The sequence below is a fragment of the Panthera tigris genome, chromosome B4 (genome assembly GCF_018350195.1).
Source record: "Panthera tigris isolate Pti1 chromosome B4, P.tigris_Pti1_mat1.1, whole genome shotgun sequence".
Classification (NCBI taxonomy): Eukaryota; Metazoa; Chordata; class Mammalia; order Carnivora; family Felidae; genus Panthera; species Panthera tigris.
The window spans coordinates 95,362,278-95,390,096 of NC_056666.1; the positions used below are offsets into that span (position 1 = coordinate 95,362,278).

General features: G+C 35.3%; 1 protein-coding gene and 1 non-coding gene across 7 annotated transcripts in view; one reads left to right on the plus strand and one right to left on the minus strand.

Annotated features, from left to right (window-relative positions):
* The window catches only part of TBC1D15 (TBC1 domain family member 15), a 100,904-nt gene that overhangs the window by 59,115 nt on the left and 13,970 nt on the right, over nt 1-27,819 (plus strand). For all 6 annotated transcript variants that reach the window (XM_042992758.1, XM_042992762.1, XM_042992759.1 and 3 more), the window contains 7 exons: nt 3,687-3,897; nt 11,566-11,668; nt 13,685-13,882; nt 14,946-15,074; nt 15,618-15,721; nt 16,738-16,832; nt 24,206-24,322. In XM_042992758.1, coding sequence (XP_042848692.1) covers nt 3,687-3,897; nt 11,566-11,668; nt 13,685-13,882; nt 14,946-15,074; nt 15,618-15,721; nt 16,738-16,832; nt 24,206-24,322 — 957 coding nt within the window. The remainder of the gene's footprint in view (nt 1-3,686; nt 3,898-11,565; nt 11,669-13,684; nt 13,883-14,945; nt 15,075-15,617; nt 15,722-16,737; nt 16,833-24,205; nt 24,323-27,819) is intronic.
* LOC122240655 lies at nt 2,829-2,932 on the minus strand. Its single transcript, XR_006220428.1, has one exon. It is a non-coding gene; the product is annotated as a U6 spliceosomal RNA (small nuclear RNA).

Here is a 27,819-nt window from a genome sequence, read left to right on the forward strand (position 1 = left end):
TGTTTGTTTTGTTGGTTGTACCTAATAGTATCTAATATTGTTGAATCTTTGAAAATGACAGGCTATGGGAATGAACAAAGGAGTGAGTTTTCATAAATGAAAGAAACATTGCATGTATGTGAAATGCTGACAATAAACATCTTTTTAGGTTAGTAGTTTTCAACTTTGGCTGCACACTGAAATCACCTAGGGAGTTTAGGCTTTTTAGAAAAATACTGATGCCTGTATTTCATCCTGCTGGACCCTAGGCATCTGTTTTTCAAATGTTGTCCTGTTGATTTTAACGTGCAGAATTGAGAACCTGTGTGTAGCTGTGTAGTTTAGCAAAATACTGCTCATATGGCTTGGCCATGCACTGTGACTTATAAAGCAAGGAGACTTTATTTAGCAATTATTAAAAGTTAAGGAGATATTTTCTTTTTTCCCAGTATTTGAAAACTATTACGATTGTGTATAGCAGTAAGCAATAATATTGAACCTAGTATGACGCAGTATGCATACACATGTACCTGTCTGCCAGGAGTTATGAAGTGCAGTGCATTCTGTCCCATCCCATCCCTTCCTCTTCTAGATTATTTCATCCAATTATATTTCATCAAAACTTCTTTCAAAAGGAGACATTTTCTAAACTTGATGTTTCAAAATTCAAATTTATGCCATTATGAAACATTTTTATACTTTTGAATCATTTTTCTAGTAAAATTTTATTTTATTATAATTTTCACATTATATTTTTTACTTCTTTGTGTGACAAGGGAATTTGGAACAAAACATTTAAACATTAATTTTTTTTTCATGTTTATTTTATTTTTGAGAGAGAGAGAGACAGAGTGTGAGCTGGGGAGGGGCAGAGAGACAGGGGGACACAGAATCCGAAGCAGGCTCCATCCAGGCTCTGAGCTGTCAGCACGGAACCCAAAGCGGGGCTCGAACTCACAAACTGTGAGATTATGACCTGCACCGAAGTGGAAACTCAACTGACTGAGCCACCCAGGCGTCCGTGGAACAAAACATTTTAAAAATTGACTGTCAGAGACTTAACTTTCTTTATAATTTTTAAGAGTTTCTATTGCTCAGTCTTTGTTTTTGTATATCAGAACAAATGTTTTGAAAATGTATCTTCCCGCAACAACAGACTGCCGTCATGTTCTGTACACCTATCCAAATAAAATGTCGTGTTCTTGGTGTTGATTCCATTCAAGACATATAGGGACTTACTTAACTGTTTTAGTTTTACTCTTCTGCTGTTGTGGTCAGTTTTCCCATGTCATAGTGCTGGAGATATGTTTTATATGTATTTGGTTACATTGTTCATCAGAACTAATTAGTTTTATTTACCTTTCTTTAAGAGAAGGAAGGAAATTTTGAGTTAACTCTTGGATTTATTAGTTTTCCTTTGTAACCATTTCTATTTTTGTTTAGCTATTGGTGGTAGACTAACTTGATGTTTCTTTTATGTTGACTTGGTACTAGGTTATTCATTTGTTCAGTGCATCTTAGAGTACCTGCTATGCACTCCTCTAGATATTGGGAATATAATTGTGAATAATATAAAGTTCTTGTTCTCATGAATCTTACTATGTTCAAGTAAAAGGACTTCTAGAATTGAATTGTAATGTTTTTTTCACTGTTTATTAGAGCTTCAAGTGAGGAAATGTGTGAGGCATTTTCTATACATGAATATTTCGTATTTCATATGTGATGTATTTTTTCCATTAATGTGGGAAAATCTGTGTAAAATTTTTACTTTTGAATATGTACAGACTCCTGATAATTCATATAGCTTGCATGTATTAACATATATGATTTTCTGGCATTAATTTAGATTAATTCTTTTTGTGTAATTTAAGAATTTAATTAAAAAAATTGTCTATCTAGTTTTTCATTGCTTTGAAAATATTTTTGGTCTTTGCAAATACCTAGTAGTATCTATCCTTTCTAGGTAGTCCAGACATATTCACATGTAAATGATTTAGGAAGACATTGGAAATTAGAATTGTTCTCACTTTGATATTAGCTTGTAGTGATGTTACGAGCTCTGTGGTATAAATTCCAGTGAAATAGGATGTACAGTAGTCAAATGGGCACATGGTACTTAATCCAGTACCAGCCTTGGGTATGTGTTCACTATCTAAACTGGTACGGAACCTAGGCAGGTCACTGCATAGTTAAGTTACTCAGCCTTTCTGGACTTCCTTTCAAATGATACTTGTTTCAGTGTCCATGAAAAAGTGATGGTACCTGTAATCCTTGTAGGTAGAGGTTCTGTGAGCGGTAGATTTCTTTGTGTCAATTTAGGAGATCTTGTTGGAGGTGATGGAGCTATGGTGTTCTGACTATATAGGAAGGTGACATATGTGCAGGTCAACACTGATCTACCCTTTGATCAAGTTCTATAAGCACATATCTTCTATGTAGTTTTATGTTTGTGCAGTTGGTAGTGTGGGATCGAGTTAGTTAAGACCTTGAGTAACAGGACAGTGCAGCACTTCTTAGGAAATAACATTCAAGAAATGGTTTCTTAAAATTTCAGAGACATGACATGCTTATGTTGGAGTTAAAACAGGTCAAAATGGCATTTTTGGATAAGAATTATAAGTAATAGTAGGAAACATTTTACCCTTTTGTTCTTTAAATTTTTATTTAGGTATTTATTAAGCTGCTTGTTATTATACTGTTCACAAACCTAGGATTTTAAGCTTCTGTAAATAGCTCACAAACTCAGAAAATGCTTTATTTTACGTTACTATAGTTTGGGTTGAACTGAGGTCTTAATTTAGTAGATGGTTGATGTAGTAAGATGATTGAATATGTTCATTCTCTCTTTTGTAAATGTCAGATGCTTCACGAGTTTGCGTGTCACCCTTGCATAGGGGCCGTGCTAATCTCCGTGCTGTTCTGGTTTTAGTGTATGTGCTGCCGAAGCGGGCACTGTATTCATTCTCTTTGAAGCACTCACAGCTTGCTTATATTTTTGTCCTCAATTCTCCACTGCTCTTTGGGGTTTTGCAAATAAAATGTCTGTCTGTATATTTCTCCAATGTTATTTTTTTGTACCAGTGTACTTACCTTTACCTTCACTCAATATAGTCTAGTAAAAGTAATTGCAAAAGAAAGTGAGGAAGTAAAGATTTTTTTGTTTTGTTTTTAATGACTCCAAGAGCATCATGCCATTTGTATTTGGGGGGAGGGGGCAGTGGAAAAGATGAACATTTATTGTTTGCTATATAATTGGCACCACACTAGTTAGTCGACAAGTATTATCTCTTTTAATTCTTAGAATAACATTGGGAGGTAAGTATAATTATCTCCATTTTACAGATGAAAACTAAGGCTCAGAGAGAATCAGTTATTTGCCCCAGATCATTCAGTTAGTAAGTTGGTAAAGCTGCGGTTTGTATCCAGCCTGCCTGCTTCCAAAGCCATAGTCATTTTTGGGCAAAGCTTATATTTTAAATAGGGATAAAATTTTTTTCACTCTGTATGCAAGTAAGATAATTATTTAAGAAACTATTCTTTTAAGAAAATGTATGTTGCCATTTCTAATACAGGTAGAAGCCTGTAATATGAATGCTATAGTCATTCCCTAGGTTCAGCAGGTATCTGTTAGGCAGTCATGAAGAGCACTGTCAGTACCTTTTAAAAAGGTGAACAAAAATATTTTGCCCCACTTTCTTGTTTTTAAGATGCTCCAAGTCATAGAAATGGGAAAAGCAAATGGTCATTCCTGTTCAGTTTGACAGACCTGAAATCAATCAAGCAAAACAAAGAGGGTATGGGCTGGTCGTATTTGGTATTCTGTCTAAAGGATGACGTCGTTCTCCCTGCTCTGCACTTTCATCAAGGAGATAGCAAACTACTGATTGACTCTCTTGAAAAATATGTGGTATTGTGTGAGTAAGTATCAAATTATTTTCTACTTATTGAAACTGGATTGTTATATTGGTCCCAAGGCAAACAATTTTTACTTGTCATTGGGCATCAGGGACCTGTGTGTAGATGAGGGCTCAAGCAGCTTTGTTCTTTCTGGGATATTGACTGCTTTGGATGAATGATTGAATAAAATTTTGCCATTTTAGTACTTTGGATCTGCAATGTATCATCTTATTACTGTTCTAAAGAAGAGTGGTCCAGTATTTTTTATACACATTTAAATGATGCATCAGTAATTTATGGATTACATATTTATTTAATTTACATTTTATTACATATTATCTGTTTAAGATAGAATTTTATTTGTAATGTTGCAAATTAGATCTGGGAAACCTACGGCCTTTATAAAATTATTATAAGTGTGGAAGACAGGGCTTTCTCACTTTCCAAAAATCTTTTTGTCTTTTATTTATTCACCCATGTGCATTTGTACACACATACTCTTTCTTGCCTTCACTCCTAACAAATATATTTTGGTTATCTATTAAATTTCTGAGGACTGTGCTAATTGCTTGATAGATAGTAGTGAACACAATAGGCTTTTCCTAGATACCTGAGAGCATATGGTCTTGTGAAGGATGCCAACCAGTAAGTGGCAATACATCGCAAGAACTAAGATACAGTACAAGGTACTTTGGGGCTCCCAGGAAGGGAGGAAAGGTCCCTCATTCAGCCTAGTTGGGTAGGGGTCAGGGAAGGCTTTCTGGAGGAAGTAAGTAGTATGTGTTGAGACCTGACGAGTGAATGTTAGCATGAAGAGGAGATAATTGGAGGAGAGAGGTTTTAGATGGAAGGAAATGTATAAAACATGATGTAAGTAGAGAACAGAGTAGTTGGTATCACAGGGCAACATAGTAGGGGAACAGAAGGTACCAAATGTAAAGATCAGGCCAGAGAGCTGAGTAAAGGCTAGAGCATGAAGGACCTGCTAAAATCGTTTTAGCCAGTTGTTCCAGTCATCTAGGTGAGATTATAGTGGTATGAATGAGGAGAGTGACAGGAAAGATAGAAGTATTGGAGAAAAATATTTAGAGTTTGATTTTGTGATTGAGTGGGTATGTGGAGGTAAGAAGGGAGAAGTTGAGCTTTTTAGTTTGGGGAACTGTAGGGATGATTGTTAACCTTGTTATAATGTTGTCACTTTATAATAGAGTAACATAATGCCTAATTTTAGATTATCTAAATCCAGGAGTGGTCCAGAAGTTGGGAGATTGTGGCTGTGTCTTTCTTTCTTTCTTTCTTTCTTCTTTCTTTCTTTCTTTCTTTCTTTCTTTCTTTCTTTCTTTCTTTCTTTCTTTCTTTTCTTTCTTTCTTTCTTTCTTTCTTTCTTTCTTTCTTTCTTTCTTTCTTTCTTTCTTTCTTTCTTTCTTTCTTTCTTTCTTTCTTTCTAATATATTGTTGAGTTGGCTCACATACAGTGTGTTCAGTGTGCTTTTGGTTTTGGGGATAGATTCCCGTGGTTCATCGCTTACATATAACACCCAGTGCTCATCCCAACAAGTGCCCTGCTCAGTGCTCTCAGTTTGTAACTATTTTTTTTCCTTTCCCTTCCCCCATGGTCGTCGGTGAGGTTTGTCAAGTTCCACATGAGTGAAAACATATGATACCTGTCTTTTCTTTGACTGACTTATTTCACTTGGCATAATACCCTCCAGTTCCATCCACGTTGCTGCAGATGGCAGGATTTCATTCTTTCTCATTGTTTGGCTGTGTTTTGTGATACGAAATTCTTCCCCCTACCATGTTGACCCATCTCTGACTGGCACTAAGCATATTGATCAGACTAATATCCATAAGAAAGTCCAGCCTGGTTGGCAATATGTCGGTCTTAGATCTTGAAGAAAGAAGCTATGAATAGGTTACTACCCAGGGACTTATTAATAAGTAGATTTCAGGAGGGCAAAGGTTTGGCTGTTGAATAGCAGGTGTTAGGGGGTTTTAGTACCATAGCAGGCTCTGTATCAATCAGTGTTGTGATGTAACTGTCACTACGAAGTTGATTCAATCTGAGACCATTGATTAAAGCATAGTATTAGGATGAAGTGGTAGTTCCTTTCTGCTCTTTACTGGTCTTTGGAGAACTAGGATTGGTTTTAAGCATTTCATCTGTCTGTCTCTTTTTCTACTTAGAGGGTGTGTGCACATACTTGCGAATGCAGAGGAAGGGCAGTGGGGGGGGGGGAAGAGAGAGAGAGAGAGAGAGAGAGAGAGAATGAGAGAGAGAGAGAATTCCAAGTAGGCACCATGTCTAGTGCAGAGCCTGATGAAGGGCTTGATTCCACAACCCTGGGATCATGACCTGAGTCAAAACCAAGAGTCAGATGCTTAACTGAGCCACCCAGGCACCCCTAAATATTGCATTTTAAATGTGTTAAACTATCTATACTATATGGAAAAGATGACTAATGTAATGAGAAGGATCAAAGTGGTATTGTGGAAAACATTAGAAGGATGTAGGGATTTAACTTGAACAAAAGGAGTTTGGGTGCAACATTAAATAAAATCGAAACCTCTTAAAATGGTCAGTGAGATCCTGCCTTGCCTTATTAACTTTATCTCTTTCTGTTTTTAAAATTTTTGATATAGTGTGTGAGCAGGAGAGAGAGAGAATCTTAGGCTTCATGCTCAGTGCACATGATCCCACAACCCTGAGATCATGACCCAAGCCGAAATCAAGAGCTGGATGCTCTATCGACTGAGCTACCCAGGCTCTGTTTACCTCTTAAGCCTCATCTTATGCCATTCTCTTTTATATTGTAGCCATATGATTTTCTTTCAGTTGCTAAAATGCCCCAGACTGTGGGCAGACAGTGTTAGAGTCCTATATGTATGTTCTCTCTTTTGCTTGGAATATTCTTCTCCCTTTCTGATCCCTAAGGTCTCAGTTTAATGTCACTTCCTCACAGCAGCTTTTCTGGATGTCTCCTCTCCCGTGTAATGTAGGTTCCCACCCCCATTCTTTTTCATTGTCTCATTCCCTTGTTTGCTTCCTTCATAGCTCTTAATTGAATAATTTTATCTGTTTACTTTTTTACATGTTCTACTCTAGAATGTATGCCTACAAAGGCAGGGCTTGCATCTGTTTTGTTTACATTTTCTCCTCTAGGTTCCTAGCCACAGTGCTGGCACATAATACTTGCACAGTAAATCTCATTTGAATGAATAAATGACACAGTACTTAACAATTCTACAAATAATTTTGAAAGGGTTGTTATAAGAAATATATTGTAGATTTGTTTTGTATGGGTCCAAAGAGCAATTAGAAGGTAACAGGTTGTAGCTCAGGGGTTAGACAGTTTTCTATCCTGGATAGGTTCAAAAAGAGACTGAACAATCACTTAAGTGCTTATAAGAGTATGGGTACTTGAATGTGTGTTGTACCACATTCAAGTGTTATTTTGATGAGAGTTGTAAATGAAACTTCTTTACTAATACAGAAAAGGAAACAGGAGTAAATACAGGAATCAGACATGATGGTAAAAATATCATTATTGGTGAGGCTTAGATAAGCATCATAATAATTCACAGGGGTTATTTATGTCAAGCATGCACCTTACTCTTTTCTGATCTCAGTAATCAAGTATGTCCTAGTGAAGGAGAGTTCGTTTAATAGATGTGCGTATTTCCACTTGAAAACACGAAGCCATGGGAATGGTGTTCCTCTGTGAGTGCGTGCGTGTTTGTGTGTGTGTGTGTGTGTGTATTTCATTCATTGAGTTTTGAGGAGCACTTATGTCCTGGAAGTACTGTGCTAACTGCTGGAAAGAGCAGTAATCAAAAAAGATATGGCCCCTGCCTTCATGAAGTTTGTACTGTTGTGGGAAAAACAAACATTACTTATACAAATAAATGTAATATTTCAGCTATAATAAGTGCTCCAAATAAGAGCTATGTAGCACTGTGAGAGCATATAATAGGATAATTTGTAAGTTTTTTGTGTGTCAGTAGTAATTGAAGCTTTGAGAGGGAATGAAATTAAGGGGAGGATAAAGGGGGATGTGATGTGAGCATCAATGATTAATTGCAACCTTTAGTGACCTGGCCAAAGAGAAAAACCTACCAGAGGAGACTGCCCTCCCTATACTTTCTTCCCCACCCCCCCCTTTTGGGCTTTATTAAATTTATAGTCAACCAGGGATATGGCTGTTATGGGGGGAAGAGATAGCTTAAAGTGAGTCTGTCAAAAACTATACCCCTAATACTAGCCACTTCTCCACTCTGTATCCTTCTGTGACACTGGGGGCTAATTTACTCTTTGCCCCCTGAATGGTCTGAAATGTGTAAGAATAGTACATCAAATATTTTATCTTCAAGGCCCCTCTATACCCTAAGTTAAAAATAAACACTTCCTATTCTCTTTCCTATCGTAAATTATACCCAATTATATTGTGCCATAGAGAGTTCACCAGAGATTTTATGTTGAGTCCAAGTGGTAGAATACAGATACTCCAAATAAACTGTCACTAATATTATAAAAATTCCATATTTGTATAAGTCATCTCTATTAGATTCTTAGGGACATATTAAAGATACTTGTTCTTTATTAGTTATGATCTAAATAAGTGGAATTCTCCATTAAGTTGAACTCCAAAGAAATGAAAATTCCCAAATATTCTGAGGTTTTTACTCTACTAGATGTTGGCCATGGCAGTCTCATTTCCTGTCCCGAGAGCTGTTGTCGTAAGCAAAATAATGTTTCCAGAATCATGTTCCTGTGGTCAGAGATTGTTGTAGAGGCCAGAAGGAAGAATAGTAGTTCCGCAACCTCAGTGGCATGTCAGGCAGGCTCTGCCAGGGTCACTCTTCTTATCTTCTTCTCAATTCAAAACCAACAGAGAGAAGCAGACTATATTCTCTTTTTCTCTTTTTAACGTAAGTTGAATAATGTGGCTTGCATTTGTGGCCATCTTATCTTCTTAATACTTCCCCCTAATGAATTAAGGGCCTTACCATACAGATGAACAGAAGTTGTGAATGCAGTGGGGATGTGCCGCCTTGTTAAGAGTGAGAACAAGGCTGGGCCAGCTATGCACAGTCCTTCTTTCAGTCTCAGATCAGTCAGTGCAAAATAGGCCAGCTTCTTTAGACTTGTTATTTCTCAGATGGTTTTCTTATCTCTGGGGAAAAACATTCATTGCTCCATTCATTGATGTTTGTTAGTGATCTTTGATTTATTACCATTTAAAACATACTCAAGTAAAGAATGAATCATGAGTACATTTATGTTACCTTTCTGGAACCAAGTTGGTTGCTAGGATATGAATGAAGGTTGTAACACAGAGGTTCCAGTAAAATTAATTTGTATATTGGGACATTTTTACATTAATATATAATATCCACACAGTAAGATAATCCCTAAAAAGCCAAATTGGTTGTATCATCATATACCATTTATAAGATTAGGTTATAGACCTTCATTTATTCCCTTTGAAACATATGTGTAACAGAATATCATATATATAGTTTTGTTGTAAATATTCTGCACCTTTTTATTTTTATTAACTTTTTTGACTGATAGCCTTTGCAATGATATTTTTATTTCTTTCTTAATCTTTCCATATTGGTCCATTCTCAGTAGCAATGGAAAATAGTTACCACCACATCTCAGCACACAAAGCATTCTTCGTCTATTACCATTTCAGAATGTATTCTGAGGCCCTTGGGAGAGGCTCATTCCAAAGCCTGAAAAATACTTCTGAATTTACAGTAGATCTACTTCTATACTTGTGATATTAGACTATGGTTTTCTTTAAGCGCTTTAGTAGGCTCTAATAGAATTGCTGATGTTAACATCATTAAAAGTTTTGTCTTGCTGCTGCAGTGAGTTTGAAAGTCTTGAATAATGTTGTCATAAGATGTCAACTTCCCAGAATCCATTATATTTCCAGAATACATACATATAAATCCATAATATTTGATCTTTCCAAATTAAATCAGTGTGTTAACCTGGCAGGTGGAAGCGTAACATTATTCTGGAATGCCAGCTCTCCTTTTGATGAGTTCTGCAATTGCCTAGCAGTATACAACTTGTCCTTTGACCAATGTACTTTTAAAAAATGTTTCTGTTGATTTCTTTAGCTAAGGGCAACCAAATCTTAAATTTTTTATGTCTTTTCTCTCAGAACTTTTCCCAGCCCCTCATCACAGAGCACTGGGTATAAAAAGTGAAATCCTTTCTTTTTAAAAGAGTGGTTGTGTATTGGTTAGGCAGTCATTTCTTCTTTCCATCACTAATTTCTTGATTACAGTGTTAAATCTGGAGCAATAGTGTAATTCTCTGAGGCCGGATAGGTACAGGTTACATATCTGTTCCCTTTATACATGCATAGTCATGTTTTGACTTTCGTGATAATTTTTTTATTTGGATTTTAAAGAAATAATTTGACTTAATTTATCGTTAGAAAAAAATAATAACCATAGTGCTAGTTGCGCTGTGCCAGGACAAAGTATATTGCTCTGTTAGTTACTTTTCTTTTTCTGGTGCTACATTTAAAAGACTTACCATTAAAAAATGCCTTGTGAGAACATATAGGTCTTCATATTAAGCATAATCCCAATAAGTGTTCAGAAACATAACACTTAATGAAAATTGAGCATTTTAAAAGTTATTTTTTTTCTGCCTCAAATGACTCAACCTCAGCTTCTTAAAAAGCCAAGGAGCTTATTAAGCTACTGTTGTCTCTGAAGACAACTGTTGTTTCTGAATGTGTAAGAATAAGATCCTGATTTGGAGTTCATATCCCCTCTAGCATTGCTGTTGCATCCTTTTATGTTAGAATTGGGAAGAGATAACTGTTATTAAAGTTCTTATCTCAAACATTTATAATAAACTAGAAGTAGATAGCAGTAACATAACACATTTAAGTTTTATTTTAAACACAGAAAAGTTGTGGATTTATTATAGCTAACTTACTAAGGTATAAAACTTACTGAATAGAAAAAAGACTGGATAATTCATCTGATTACTTGAAATTAGATGTCTATTTGGAAAAGATTTATTCTGTAGTTATTAAGAAATGTGAAGAAAAACTTGCTTCTAGAGCTTAAGCCAGAACTAGACATACTGTACCTGAACTGTACCTTATAACTTTGTTAATAATTTTGTATGTGTTTATAATTATGTTAGCATAATTGATGATCTTTAACAAATAATTATTTTATCTTGTGTTTTTAAATACCTTATAATGTAGTATTACCAATCTCTGGAATGAAGTTGGAAACCCTTTCCAAATAGGACATTTTCCTGTATTGTACATATTAAATATAATGATGAATCCTAAAGTGTGTTTTAACATTAAAAAATGTTCATGATAACAAAGGCAGATATATTTGTTAGGCTTTTCTATTATAATTATAAACAAAAATTTGAGTTCATTACAACTTAGTCCTCTTGGCTTTACCTAGAATAAAAATATGCTTTAGTCCTTTTGTATTTGTTTAGTATTTCCTGTTTCACGTTTGGAGTTCATTTAAGATAGTTCCTAAATAGTTGCTAATATTGTATTAATGGGAAACAGTTCTAGAAGTGGACATTTGAGTTTTGGGGTAAAAGTAGCTAGGCGTTAATAATTATTCAGGTAGTAATTGATCGACTGTGCTAGTGTTTTCTACAGATCCCTTCTTTTATTACAGATCTCCACAGGATAAAAGAACACTACTTGTGAATTGTCAGAATAAGAGTCTTTCACAGTCATTTGAAAATCTTCTTGATGAACCTGCCTATGGTTTAATACAAGTATGTTTCTTAATCTATTTTGTATTAATCTATTAATCTGATTGCATTATTTTATATCCTCCCACCTCTTACTTTCTCAGAGATTATATGGAATGGGCAAGTGCCTCTCTATGTGTAAACTTTATGAAACTATTCTTTGTAAGTTTTTAAAAAGTTTTTATTTATTTTGAGAGAGAGTGGGTAAGCACAAGTAGGGGAGGGACAGGGAGAGAGGGAGAGAGAGAGAATCTCAAGCAAGCTGTGCACTCTCAGCATAGAGCCCAGTGTGGGGCCTGATCTCACGAACTGTGAGATTATAACCTGAGCTGTCATCAGGAGTCAGACACTTAACCACCTGAGCCACCCCAGTGGCCCTATTCTCCATAATTTTTTAGAAATAATATGCATATTATTTTTAAGAGTCAGAAGCTTCTTTGGTTCTTAGTTACCATTAAGACAATTTTCCCCTTTGTTGTAATTCTGAAATTGGACATTAGATTTTTATTGTTATAGCTTTCACTGTTTGAATCAGGTGAAAGGTTACTGGGTAAGCACTTTGAATTCATTAATGATAAACTTAAAAATATGGTTTGAATTTTTTTTTTCATTTATTTATTTTTATTTACTTTTGAGAGACAGAGAGAGACAGAGCATGAGCAGGGGAGGGGCAGAGAGAGAGGGAGACACAGAATCCGAAGCGGGCTCCAGGCTCTGAGCTATCAGTGCAGGGCCCGATGCCGGGCTCGAACTCACGAGCCGTGAGATCATGACCTGAGCTGAAGTCGGCTGCTCAACTGACTGAGCCAGCCAGGCGCCCCTGAATTTTTATTTTCCATTTAAGTAGGTTCATTTAGGGTCATGATAATCTAATCCCCCTTAAAGTATTTGAGTATATTCTTACATTTGACTAAAGATAATTCACTTAGCACAGGCAGAAATAAAGTTAATTTATTTTTCACTCAGATTTTTATGTAAACGAATGAAATCTTTGTTTATTCACTTATTCAAAAAATGTTGAGTGCCTACTGTGTCACAGTGCTTACTGTGTCTCTTTTTGGTTCTGAATGAAGATAACAAGATAAAGAGAGAACATTTGAGGAAGGAGGACAAGACAGCTAGACACCAATTAAAGTAAAAAGTGAAAAAAGTTTTTCTTATGTGAAAATAATCATTTAAAAGTTAGACCTTTAAAAAGTAACTAATTTTACTAAATATGAATAAGCAGGCAGTTTGGGATTTAGAAGTAATCCTAGCAATAGAAAAACCTTTAGCTGTTTTCCAGGGCAGCACTGTCCAGAACAGATTACATTCACTGGCATGATTTTATTAACCTTATACAGTAAAACCTTAGATTGTGAGTAACGTGCTCTGCAAAATGAGCAAGCGTTTTTAATAGATTTTAACTTGATAAACGAGTGATGTCTTGCAGTAGGAGTAGTACATGACACCCAGTGTCACATCACAACTGAGCCACTGGTTCTTGAAATTTGCTTTGTGATACACGAGTGCTTTGGATTACAAGCATGTTTCCAGAATGAATTATGCTCGCAAAGTAAGGTTTTACTGTAATTAGATTAAAATGTCAGTTAATATTTAAATATTATGAGCTTTGAAACTTAGCTATTCAATATTTTCTGTTAGACTAGTTTGGTTGTGCACACTTCAAGAAATATTTTTTTTGTGAAGGCAGGACTGCTAGACAGAAGAAAGCTGTTGTGGGCCATGCATCAGTGGAAAGTAAGCGCTGCATATATTTGTGATGTATGCAGATCAAATAAGTCTGCAAATCATTTGTTTATCTGGAATTCAATCAGTAGCATTAACTTGCTGTTTATATACTATTTTAACCAAATGAAAAATTGCCTCAGAAAATACAAATTTTTCTTTCCAGAAAAAAAAAAAATTCAAGATAATCTTAGAATGCTGTTTTAGTTCTGATTTCCCCCCTTTAAAAAACATTGCCCTTTTGCCCATCAGAAGGTATTTTCATTCTCGATTTGAATTAATAATGCTAATGTTTTTCTTCTTACTACATAGAAAATTAAAAAGGACCCTTATACAGCAACTATGGTAGGATTTTCCAAAGTCACAAACTACATTTTTGATAGTTTGAGAGGCAGTGATCCCTCTACACATCAACGACCACCATCAGAAATGGCAGATTTTCTTAGTGATGCTATTCCAGGTTTAAAGATAAATCAACAAGAAGAACCAGGATTTGAAGTCATCACAAGGGTGAGTGGAGATTTATATGAACATAGCTCTATATTCTAGCAAGAGAAATCCTTTTGAAACATGCACTGGATGTGCTAGAAATAGAAACTCGATTTTGGTTATATCTGCCTCTTTCTCATAATTCTTTCTTACAACTTTTTTGCTAACTTACATATTCTAACAACTAGTACTTGTTCTGCCACCAAATTCTTGGGTTGTTCTTCATCAGTTACTGCTTACACTTTGTTAATTAAGTTGGATCTTTCTTTTATTACTTTTTGATAATAATGAACAGGTTGTTTGTTTCATTGAGTGTGTAGCAGTGAGAGAATAGTGTGCCTTGCATATTGTTCCTAGTTCTGTTCCTAGTTTATATGTTTATCTCAGTAGGTGCCAGAGGCAGCTAGTCAGGACATTACTCTGAGGCTTTTATTCTCATATCAATCTTTTCTTTTTTAAGTAAGATGGATCTTTAGCCCGGAATTATGGCAGATCTTTATAAATGCTCAACAAGACTTTTGAATTCACTACAAGTTTAGGCTGTACATAGTTAGAATGCTATAAATATCTAAATTGTAACACTTAAAAGGCTTATCTTACAGATGGCATTTTAAAATTACCAACATCTGTTAATTGAATAAAAAAACTGTAGAAAATACCAAGTGGAGCTAATGGATCATGAATCACTTCTGAGAGCTACAAATTTTAGTTTGGAAGAAAAGCTAATTTTAGAATATGATTAGTGGAATAGTACTGTCTTTTTAAATAATATCGCATACCATTTAATTTGAAGGGTCTCTTAAGGAATTTACATGTTGAATGTTTTATACTTACATAATTGAAACTCAAAATTGCAAATGTACTCCTATCTCTGAATTTATAACCCTGTTATTTATATGTTTAGTGGGAAGGAAAATGTATGGAATGCTGTTATAGTTCATAAGTTGAACATTGGAAAATAAAGGAAGATATTAGAAATGTTAAAAATCATGTCAGTAATAAATGGTATTTAATTTTTATATACCTTTATTTCATTTCACTGGTTAAAAAAGTGTACTCCTCATTCCTTATTTTCTTAATTTAGATTGATTTGGGAGAACGACCTGTTGTTCAAAGGAGAGAGCCAGTATCCCTGGAAGAGTGGACTAAGAACATTGATTCTGAAGGAAGAATTTTAAATGTCGATAATATGAAGCAGATGATATTTAGAGGGGTAAATACCTTAATAGGGATGATACTTGAAACTGCTGATATTTAAGTTTTCTTTCTTTATGGGAGGTGTTTGGGGAGTCAGGGAATGAATTCCTTTTTGATAAATGACGTCTTATAATCCCTGTAGGACAGAGTGAAGTCCCTTTGATGTCCCTGAGGGTTGAGTGGGGGAAGATACCATTAAGTCTAGGGAAAGATAGTCTTCTTTACTTGAAGTTCTGTGGGTTATGTGAAGGAGGCATATATGTACCCCAGTGGTAGTTTCCTTATCTAGTAAGATTGGACTTAGAAAGACTAATCAGTCCCTCTGACTTCTATGTAATCTAATGTATACTCTGCATTGTTGAAGCTTTCTGGCAGCTACTTAACATCGTCTGAATCTGGAGGTCAGGAACAAGGTGTAGTATTCATTGAATTGAGCTATTTTTATATATAAAACTATCTTTTAAATATTAGTCTTACTGTGTATTTATATGCAAGTTTTGTGAACTTAAAAGTATTGCATACTTTTTACGAATGCGTTTAATATGCATGTTTTCTTTAGGGACTTAGTCATGCATTGAGAAAGCAGGCATGGAAATTTCTTCTGGGCTATTTTCCTTGGGACAGTACCAAGGAGGAAAGAACTCAATTACAAAAACAAAGAACGTAAGTAAGGTCTTTTGTCATCAAAGAAATTAAAATAATTCACTCGTACAAATTCGTATAGTGCTTCTAGATGACTATTTGAAATAGATGAAGGTATGGGAAAATAATCTTATTTTCATCTTTTTAATTGAAAAATTATGAGCCCTGTAGTTATTTCAAACTAGTCATTTCAAACATTGCAGTTGTGTTGGTGAATATGTAGAAAGATGGCAAAAAAAAATTCCACTTCCTTTATAAAAGCATTTTGCATAAATGAAAAATAAGATATGGATTTTTAAATACATCATTCATCTTGATTAAGTTTTACAATTTATTATGAAATTATAAAAATGGCCCATAAGAAGTGTATTTACCATTTAGGTTAATTACCTTTATTTCCCTCGTGCTCTTGTAACATAAACTAATCTTTCATTTTTTTTGGAAGAGTGTTTCTCTAAGTAATTTCTCAGTCTTGAAAAGAAACAGAGGTGAACTTTCCAGGTACCCTTCATATTCCCAGTTCATCAGTTTAGCCTTTGATTTAAAGCTCACTCTGAATCTTTATGTGCGTATTTAAATTTTCAGACCATCCTTTCTCTTTCAACACCTTTGCAGTCCTCCTAAGATATTTCACATTAACAAGTTTGTGCAAAAACTGATTGAAAAATGGAACTCTTAGGTCAGATTAAAAAAATAATTTATAGATTTGTATTTGTAATTATTCAGAAACTTTAGTGGTTAAAATATTTAATAACTAGAATAATTTTAGGTATCATATTAAGGATTAAGGTAAATGCTTTCTTAAAATCATACGTAAATATTCTAGTAGTTTAAGTAAAGTTTATGGTAAATATAAGGTTATTTTTCCTTTGTTTTCACTCATGTATCATAACTTTAAACATTTTACTATCATTTATAACCTCACATCTGACTAGCATCATAAATGCTTTGATACATTGTTTATACAAAAACCCAATTAGAATTTTTAAAAATATAGTATTCTAATAGCTTTTTTTGGTATAAATTGTCTCCTGTAGTGATGAATACTTCAGGATGAAACTACAGTGGAAATCTGTCAGTGAGGAACAAGAGAAGAGAAATTCGAGGTTAAGAGATTATAGAAGTCTTATCGGTAATTTTTTCCTAATTTTAAAAATGCATGAGAGCAGTTTACATTGAAGTCTTGGTAGGATTTAAGAAGTGAAATATATGCTACAGAGTAGGGCTCAAAAGAGATCTCAGAATTGGAGAGTACATTAGAATATTTATTTGATGTTCTTGGTTGTTCCTTTTCTAATAGGATATGAATTCAGTCATTATAAGTACTGATATATTTCATTTTCAGTTCTAAAATGTGAATTTTAAAAAGTGTTTAACTTTATTTGCTTATTTAATTAATTTTATTAAATTGTCTCCCTTATTACAAAAAACAGTGTGTCTATTATAGAAAAATTAGGAACTACAGATAAGCAAAAAGAAGAAAATAAAGATTGGTTTTGTTTCTGTCATGCAGAGATAACTATAGTTGATAGACATTGATTTGTGTCTCTCCAGACCATCTCTAAATATGCATATAATTCATTTTTTTAATAAATGACTTCAGATAGTAAATGTTTGTTAATGTTTGAGAATTGAATAAGAATTCATCTAGGAATAACTATTTCATAAAAAAGAGATGTTTGACAGAATTTTACATCAAAGGAATTAGACTTATTTCCAGAGAGTAAGTACTGGGTCATCTAGCTCTTATGATAAAGGCCAGGTTGGTGTAAGTTATTGAAAGAATACATAGATACTTCTGTACATGTCTTAAAGTTTTAAGTTGATAATCTCCATTTTACAGAAAACTGAACCATTGAAAGTATAATTGACTTGTCCAAGGTCACATGATTTAATAAGAGCAGAACCCAGTTTCAGTGCTCTTAACTATCTTGTTAGCTAGCCTCTACATAATTTTAGGATAGCTTTGGATAGTAGTGGAATTTACTTTTTAAATTCTTATATTGCTTTTGGATTTATTTATAGCTTCACAAATAAAGATGGGGAATGTTTTTACCACCATGTTCAACATCACCTTCCCATGGAAGAAGAAAATCTCTACAAATTATAGTTAGAAAGCCCAACATAAACAATTTGGTAGCTTTTGTAAAGACATAAAGACAAATGATGAGATCTTTTTGGTAATAGTACTTTGGATTATAAAGTTTTCATTTGTTCATGTAAGTCATCTCTACCCAACATGGGGATTGAACTCACAACCCTGAGGTCAAGAGTTGCATGCTCCTCTGACTAAGCCAGCTGGGTACCCCAGTACTTTTGGCTGTAAAAGAATTTATTTTTCAAAAAAATAAATTATACTGGAATAAACTGTGTCCTTCCTCCAGTTATCTCAGAAGGTTGGGGATCTTGAGGCATGGAATTATCTGAAGTTTCCAACTGAAGTCCCCTGCTGTTTTCACTTTCAGTAGGAAAAAATGGTAATGGACTGTTTTTTCCTGCTTGAACATAAAATATTTGAACTGGAAGGGATCTTACAGATTAAGTAACTTTTCTTTCTTTTCTTTTTTTTTTTTTTTTTAAGTGTGTGTGTATGTATGTCTTTATTAATATAAATAAGTAAGTAATCTTTTTACCCAGCGTGGGTCTCAAACTCACAACCTCGAGATTGAGAGTTGTGTGCTACCCCCAACTGAGCCAGCCAGGCACCCCTTAATTAAGCCTTTTCTTTCCACATGCTATGTCATCTTCCTTTTTTTTTTTTTTTTTTTTTTTTTTGTTAGGGATCAGTGATAATGGTTCTGATAATTCTCAATCTTTCTTGTGTCTTATTCTCACTTCAAGGAGTTTGGAGGAAAAATGTAAACATTTCAAATCAAAAGAATTGAGGCATACTTTCATCCAGTTTTTTCATTTTTAGTTCAGCAGATAACAGACTTGAAGCCCAGAAAATGTTAGTAAATTGTCTTCAGTCTTCTGTCTAGTTAGTTCCATAGCCCAGACTCATTCATACTCAGATCTGATTCTTAATTCAGTTACTTTTCAACTGTACCATACTTTCTACCAGTAGAAGTATATATAATAAGTTGGTTTTAAAGGATTCTTTTTCCATAGTACTTTTTCTCAAAAGTATTTTTTGGGGAAAGGTTGCCAAAAGCTTTTTGTTGTTGTTGTTGTTTTCTTTGGTATAAATTCATTTTATTAAAAAATACACAGGTAAGCTGTAGATCTTGTGGTTAGTGCCAACGTGTTGGATTTTAAGTATGAAAAGAAACTATTGGAGCATTTTGAGTAAGACCATTTTATTTGTATTTTAAAATCAGTATTTCTGCTCTATGGAAAAATGGATTGTCAAGGTACAGGTAGGAACAGGGAGACCAATTAGTAGAGAACTCTAAGAGATGGTAGTAGTGGAAATGTAGATAAGTAAGTGGATTCAACTTATATTTTGGTGATGCAATCGATAAGACTTTCTGATGTATTAAATGTGGGGTATGAAGAAGAAGAGAATTTAGGATGGGACTACATTTCTTGACTAAAGAAATTGGCCAGTTGGTGGTGCTACTTATGGTGATGAAGAGAATGGGGGATGGTGAAATGGAATTAGATATAACTTATATACCTTATAGTGAGATATACAAATGGAATGTCAAGGGGCTAGTTGAGTAATCTGCAACAGTCTGGGTAGGAGATATAAATTTGGATATTATCAGTATAAACATCCTCGGGAATGGATGATATCATTTGTGGGGGGTGGGGGGGGGGGGAAGGCAGATAAGAAGGCCCAGGAATCCTGGTCTTTACAGCACTGGTTTCTAACTTTGGCTGCATGTTAGAATCGCTAGGGATCTTTTTTAAAATCACATTTTATTTTAAACATTCATACATTCATTCATTCAATAAATATTTACTTAGTGCCTTTATGTACTAGGCCCTCCCCTAGGCATTGGGTATTCATGAGTGAACAAAACAGACAAAAGACTTACCCTCAAGGAGCTGTTATCCTTGTGGGGAAGAACAGACAGTAAACAAGATAAGTAACATGTGGTATGTTAGTGATAAGTGCTAAGTAGAAAAATCAGACAGGCAAGATGTTAGGAAGTTTATTGGTCATGTTGCAGTTTTAATGTGGGTGACCTGAAAAGGCTTTTATTGAAAAAGTGGTATTTGAGTAGAAACTTGAAAAAGGGGAAGAGTGAGCTATGCTGATATCTAGGTGAAGGGCAGTCCAAGTAGAAAGGAACAACGTATATTAAGACTGGTTTTCACCCCAGGTTCTCTGCATGTTTGAAGTACAGCAGGGAGGTAAGTGTGGTTAGAATGAGCTGGGGTAGAGTATAGAAAGTAAGAAGTTCAGAGAGGAAACAATGAAGGAATAGGTACAGATCACATAGAGCCTTGTAGTTCTTTGTAAAGACATAAGCTTTTCCTCTGAGTGTGATGGGAAGCACTGGAGGATATTTAGCAGGAGTGATACGACCTTTAAACAAATCACTCTGGCTACCGTTTGGAGAATAGCTGTAGGGGGGCAGGGGTGGAAATAGATCATGTGAGGCTATTGGTATAATTTAGGCAAGAGATGATGGTTGATACAGAGCACTAGCAGTTGAGTGAGATTTGAATAGAGACTTGAAGAAGCAGAGAGTGTATGTCATGCAGCTATCTGGATGAAGGGCATCTGGGCAGAGGGGAACAGCATGGTCTAGACTTGTTTGTCCTTCAGGACCTCCACATGTTTGAAGAAGAGCAAAGAGGAGACCCATGTAGCTCTCTAGATTGAAGTGAATGGGAGGGGTGGCATGGAATGAATGGATGGGAGATCTCAGCGTTGGTTTCTATATGTATTTTGAAAGTTTGACACACACACACACACACACACACACACACACACACGTATGTATCTGTGTCAGACAAGGAGAGCAAAGACTCAAGAATGACTCCAAAGTTTTTAAAGTGAGTAACCAGAGGAATGGAATTGTAGGTTTTTAATTAAGACACGGAAAACTGTGAGAGAATCAAGTTTGAAAGGAAATATTTGGAACTTATTGGACATGTTAAGTGTGAAACTGCCTATTGGATGTTGATACATTAAAATGTAGAGTTGGAATTATATGTATAGGGCTAGAATTTAGGGGAGAGAAGGGGGCTGGAGATAAAAATGTAGAGGTCATCAGCATATAGATGGTGGAGGACTAGATGACATTGCCAAAGGAGTGGTGTATTTAGAAAAGGAGGGATCCAAGAACTGAGCTCTGAGGTAGTACGTTATTTTTTTTTTTTTTATTAAAAAAATTTTTTGTTTACTTTTGAGATAGAGCACGAGCTGGAAGGGGAAGGGAGACAGAATCCAAAGCAGGCTCCAGGCTCTGAGCTGTCAGCACAGAGCCTGACTCAGGGCTCGAACTCAAGAGCTGTGAGATCATGACCTGAGCCAAAGTCAGATGCTTAAGAGACTGAGCCACCCAGGCACCCTTCTGAGGTAGTACTTTAACTTATAAACAGGAACAATTAGGAGAAATCAGCAAAACAGACCGAGAAAAGAGCCAGAGAAAAAAAGAGGGAAAACCTGAGAGTTTTGACCAGAAGTCAAGTGAAAAAAGTATTTCAACAAGGAGTAACTAGGATGTCAAGTGAGATGAAGACTTGGGTTGACCATTGCACAAGGTATTGAGATCACTAGAGATTTTGATTAGAGAGGTTTTGGTGAAGTGATAACCTGATTGGAGTGAGTTCAGGAGGAAACGGGAGGAGTGGATTTGGAGACAATATATACAGCTCTTTCAAGAAGTTTTGCTCTAAACGGAGACAGAATGGGATGCCATTCAAGGGAAAAGTGTGGTTAAGTAAGGTTTTTATGAAAAGAGAAACAATAGTATGGTTGAAAACTATGTAAGAAAAACTCATGAAACTGGAGAGGGAGACAAGAATTACTAGAGCAGCGTCCTTGGGTAGCCAGTAGAGTATGGATTTCACGCACAAGAGGAGGGGTTGGACTTAGCCACGATCTTGGAAGCTCATTTAGAGTGATAGGAGAGAAGGGGACTGTGTGAATACAAATGCAGTTATGTGGTTAAAATAGTAGAATCCTATGGAAGTTCTCCTTGGATAACTTCTGTTTTCTCAGAAATAAGAAGCAAGGTGTTCATCTAAGAGCTAGAGTTCGGAGAATATACCATGTTGGAAGCTTAAAGATAGAGAAGATGTAAAGTAGTTCTATGAATGGGGACAGAGAATGGATGAAGGAAATAGAGCATGAGTGCCAGGCAGAATTAGGGGCCCACATGAGGTTACTGATGGCAAATGTAAAGTGGGATCTGTTGGGGTGGTTGTGTTTTGCTTCAGTCTTTTTTAGCCATAATAAGTTAAATGGAGAGTTGGTTTTAACGAGGGTTTTTTTTTTTTTAAACTTACTAATTTTCTTTCTAGAAAATTAGTTTCTAGAAGTACTTCCCTTATAAAATACTTTTATATATCACTTTTGATCCCTTTTTGTTTTCTGCCTGGTATGTCACTTCTAAATATACAAGAGGAAAGAAATACACTTCATGAGGGTATAAATAATTTTTTACCACATTTAAAACCCCTATTAAGGCAGATATATTCTATATTATTGTTATGACTGTATAAATTGTGCTTGAGTTAATAAAAAAAATAAACTTATGTACCTGTTTGAGACCGAACCATTTTGATGTTTTTAAATGAAATTTTACATTTATTATGCTTTCTTTGGTATTGCTTTTCCTTATTTGTTTGATAAACGGTTCCACAATTCTATAGATATATACTTGGTTTTATTAAATCTAATGTAGTATATTTAAAAAAAAATTTTTTTTTTAACGTTTATTTATTTTTGAGACAGAGAGAGACAGAGCATGAACGAGGGAGGGTCAGAGAGAGGGAGGCACAGAATCTGAAACAGGCTCCAGGCTCCGAGCTGTCAGCACAGAGCCCGACGCGGGGCTTGAACTCACGGACCGCGAGATCATGACCTGAGCCGAAGTCGGCCGCCCAACCGACTGAGCCACCCAGGCGCCCCTAATGTAGTATATTTTAATAGAAAGCTATAATATTCTAATATTTTTAAAAAATGCCCTTATAGAATATAAACTCATGTCATCTTCTATTTGTTAGATTCTACTTGGTTGTAAAATACCTCCGCATCTCTTCACAAGTACAGGTTTACCCAGCTATCTGAAAGTAGAGCGTTCCTATGAGACCTTTCATAAGCCTAAATGGCATAAAGCAAAGAAACAATTACTATTAGCTTATATGAAAGATTTCTTAAGGATTCCCACACCCCAAAAATAACCTCTTTTAGACTTTTTTGATACCTTAGGACACATCTTGCTAATAGATACACAAAATAAATTACGATAAAGCACAGATGCTCACAGACACAGTTCAAAGCTATGGATGATTGAGGGTAAGTCCTGGGAAAAGAGCTTGGCGGGACCCATCTGGCTGCCCAGGGTGCATGCTGCCTGTTGAATGTTATTTTTGCTTCTGGACGTTTTTTGGAAAAGTGAAAATCCTCTTCGGATTTCTTTTGGTTAGTGAAAACGGGTACTAACGTAGGTCTTTTGTAAAAGTGAAGTGGTGTAATGCAAACTTCTGAAAAGCGGGAGTATCTGTATGGACAGTGTTTTCAATTTATTCAGTTTAAAGGGGTGGAGTGCAGTGGGGAGAGGTCAGTTATAACTTTTAAACAGAATTGGTTATAGAATAAATTAATCATTTTGAATTTCTGTAAATTATTTTTTAATTTACTGAGGGATTCGTTTGGGGAAGACCGTTAGTAAAGCCTTTCACAATTAGCTGCATTTGCTAGTATCAGTGTTTGGGAATTGAATTGTCAGTACAGTTTGGGGTATGCTCGTGGTAAAGCTTCCAAATCTGTTTTCAGTGTCATGAAATCATTTCCAGCAAAATGTGGGTTTTCATTTTTTCAAAATTAATACATATTGTTTATACTAACATATAAATTGAATAATGTATATATGAGAATAAGGAAGTCATTCGTCCTGAAGATGATTATGGAACATGACAAAGAAGTTGATAATGAATGAAGCAGATATGAATGAAACAAATCTCTTTGATTACACTTGATTGCCTAAGAGCTTTTTTTATTACCATTTTCAGATAATATGGCCTATCACATGCATTCATGACTGGCAGTTTTATTGCTAACTAATGTGAATTATTACTTGGTATTGCTTTTAATTAATTAAAAGTGTTTTCTACTATTAAAAAATTTCTATGTTTAGATAAGAATTGAGAAATATTTGAAAGTATACCCATAAGGAAGTGGACCGATTTTTGAAAAAGTATTCCAAAATGTTACTTTATTGCATATCTGAAATAGAATTTGATGATTTTTTTTTCATTAAGTGAAAGATTGGCAAGAGAGTGAAATTAGTACCAAGAAGAATTTTGTTCTTGTAAGAGGTAAGCTTTATAAGAATCTGTTTTTTGAAAGGTTTTCAAATATGTGATGATTTTCCTCCTCAGAAAAAGATGTTAACAGAACAGATCGAACAAACAAGTTTTATGAAGGCCAAGATAATCCAGGGTTGATTTTGCTTCATGACATTTTGATGACCTACTGTATGTACGATTTTGATTTAGGTAAGTTCTCCTCTGACATCCTAATTTAGAAAGATTTATGTATATTTATTTTAGAATTTAAATTTATGAACCTATTAGATGTATGTAACAGCTCTGTGGGCTAGTTTCTGTAGGGATTGTTCTACTGGACTGGAAACTTAGAAGGCTGTGATTCCCAAATTGTGCACTGAAGAGCACAGGGTTGTCACAGCATACTCGTGGGACAATGTGGGATATTTTAAATTTTTGAGAGAGATCATGAACTCTGTAGGGTACTGCTGTAAGTCCTAGCTAAAGTAGTTCAGAGTTTCAACATTAGATGGTCACATTCCTCCTGATGAAGTTAGTTTTGCAAAGCAGGGCTTCAGGCCTTGCTGTGTGATTCAGCAAGTACTGTGTGAAAATAGATGAGGGACAGGAAATGGGAATGGTGGTTTCCAATTGGATTCCAAGGTTTGAGAAATAGTGTAGTGCCCAACAGGTGCTGAGTTCTTAGGACATAAATAGATATTAAGTTGTTTGGATCTAACTACTTAATAAATGGAAGTGTTAGTTATTTTCTTGAGCTGAGGAGTGCTTTGGAAAAAAATTACTTAGATGTTAAGAAGTCTGTGAACTGAGAAAGTTTGGGAACTTTTATTTGGAAAACTTTTCTACTTTGTGAAGGAAAATACTGATGTGATGTCTTGGGCAAGCCATGCAGATAATTATCTAGGCCATGTAGAACTTCACTCTCTTTTCTTGATAACTGTGTTTCCTGCCAAGAATGGGTTAGAAAGACAGGCTGAGAGGGGCAGTTGCAGCTTGCATGGGGAAGGGATGATAAGAGTAGAAAATACAAGGAATCGATATTTTAAGGGATAAGAGAACTTGAGTTGTTTCTTTAAAGGACGAACAGATTCTCTAAGCAAGTAAGTAAGTATAAGTAATGGATAAGTTTCTGAGTTGTCTACCATGTGAGTAACTTCCAAGTAGAGAATGGTGGAAATAGATGGTTTCCAGATTATTTTAGTAGAGCTTGAAAAGGTTTTGGAAAAGGTAATTAGATATTTAATGTATTAAACCCAAGTGAGCCTTGAATTGTGGTACATTTTCTTCACTGTTTGTGTCTATGTAAATTCCTCTTGGCTTCTTTTATATGTTAGGGGAAGATGTAAACTCTGTGGATCTTGAGGCATCAGCCTCTTTGGTGAAAGTAAATGGAAAAACAGATTTATCTTTAAAATGTAAAATTTAGTCCTATCTATCACCTCAAATAATGAGCCTCAAATTGGATCATTGAAAACCTATTGGTAGAGTAGTGCTTTTCAGGTTAGAGAATGCTGTCATACTTGATTTTGACTCTCATAGCAGCCTTTCAAAGAAGTGGGGAAATCATTCCGATTTTATAAGGTTATATTGATTCAGAGAGTGACTCAAGGTTGTACAAGTAGTGAATATTGGACTGGAGTAGAGACCCAGGTCTTTATTTTCAGGCTGGCATTTTCACCTCTATACATCCACCACACTGACCCATTGCCATTTTACTGTAGGGAATAGGACCATTGTCTTAGGGAATGGAGGCATTGCCCTCTACTGTCAGATGATAATTTTGAGATAGGAATTCATGCATATTCGTAGGAGTTCCTGAATGCTCAGTTTTTTCAGGGCGTAGTCCAGCTAACTGTATAAATTACTGTCTTCATTTGTCTCTATTAATCCCTCGTTCTTTCTGGGCAAGTACCTAAGTTATCTGAAACATAGTCAAGGTTCCTGTTAAGAACTCTGGCCTTGTGAGAAATCAGTGTAGTTTTCATAAAGCAGTGGACCAAATTTCTTGACTTTTACTCATGGCAAAGTAACCTGGGCTGTTGTAAATTTACTCTCGTAAGTAATTCTGTCATATTGAGTTGTTTGGCTTCATAGACCATATAGATGAGGTATAGGTATATTTACATTGAATACAACATCATGAATAGTGAGGAAGGAGACAAAAATTACCAAAAGCAGACAGAAGAACTCAAGAATAATTTTTCGTTAGTGCAAAGGCACTACACTTAGGATGTTTCTTGGGAGATATCTTTTTTAATGGTGTATGTACATGATGATGATCCTAAATAACCAATAAAACATTAAATTATATTTGAAATACCGTATGTAAGAAGGCAGAGAGTGTCTAATTAAAAAAAATGATTTCCACCTCTAATATTTTGTATTTGATACCCTAAGGGCTGAGGTTCAGTTAACCTGGAAATTGACCTATATGTAGGTGATTTTTTTCTTTGCAGTGTAAGAAAGTGTGTGCTAGGATAAGGAGTTCATTTCTCATGCCCACCCCCCTCTGAAAGAAATTTGCTGCGGAGATAATTTTAGAGAACTACTTGCGAAATTGTAGTAGTGCTGATTAAGATGTGCATCAGTCAGCACTACTGCAGGATCTTAGTGTCACTGAATGCTAATTTAAATAGCTTTAATCTTTCTTTAATTAAAAGGAATTTGTACATTAATTCCACCCCCGCAACTCATGACATACCCCAAAGAACATCATGTATAAAATAAAATAGATTAAAAGCAACTAGAGTATGAAGATTAATTTGACTACTTGCTTCAGCTAAGACTTGTATAAGAAATATGGTAGTGATCTCATATGAAAGCTGAAGACTTAAATGATTAAATAAACTTCTTAGAAATTGTCATTCATTATAACTATATAATAAAGCACTTTTTTTTTCTAGACGAGAGGTACTTGGTAAATCTTTTGAATAGCACACTTCGAAATATTTTTATTATAGACTGTATACAGTCAGACCCAGTGAAGTACTCTTTTGCACTTTGCTGAATTCAGATCAAATTTCTTTCATACTCTAACTGGTTTAGCATTAAAAAAAAATTTTTTTTAAATGTTTATTTACTTTTGAGAGAGAGAGAGAGAGAGAGCGCTAGTTGGGGAGGGGCAGAGAGAGAGGGAGACAAAGAATCAGAAGCAGGCTCCAGGCTCTGAGCGGTCAGCACAGAGCCTGACGTGGGGCTCGAACCCACAGACCGTGAGATCACAACCTGAGCCGAAATCAGAGGCTTAACCAACTGAGCCACCCGGGCACCCCTGGTTTAGCCTTTATGTTGGTCATTGCTTTCACTGTGTCAGTGCCATCTAGAGAAGTTCTGATGATAACAATTTAGTCTTCCTTCTAACCCACTTACTCTTTTAAAAGTGTTTTTATTAGGGTTCTGCAGGAAAACAGAACCATTAAGATTCTGTATGTTTATGTATTTTTTGTGTTTATATATATATTCTTACATATTTTAACATATATATCCAGAGAGAGAAAGAGGGAGAGAAAGAAAAGAAAAAGATTTCTTCTGAGGTGATTTCTTCTGAGGTGTAGGCTCACACGATTCTAGAGACTGAGAAGTCCCACAGTCTGCTGTCTGCAAGCTGGAGACCCAGGAAAGCCTGAGAGCAGGAGAGCCAGTGGTGCAGATGCCAGTTCAGATCTGCAGGCATGAGAACCAGGAGCTGTAAAAGGCAGGAGAAGATC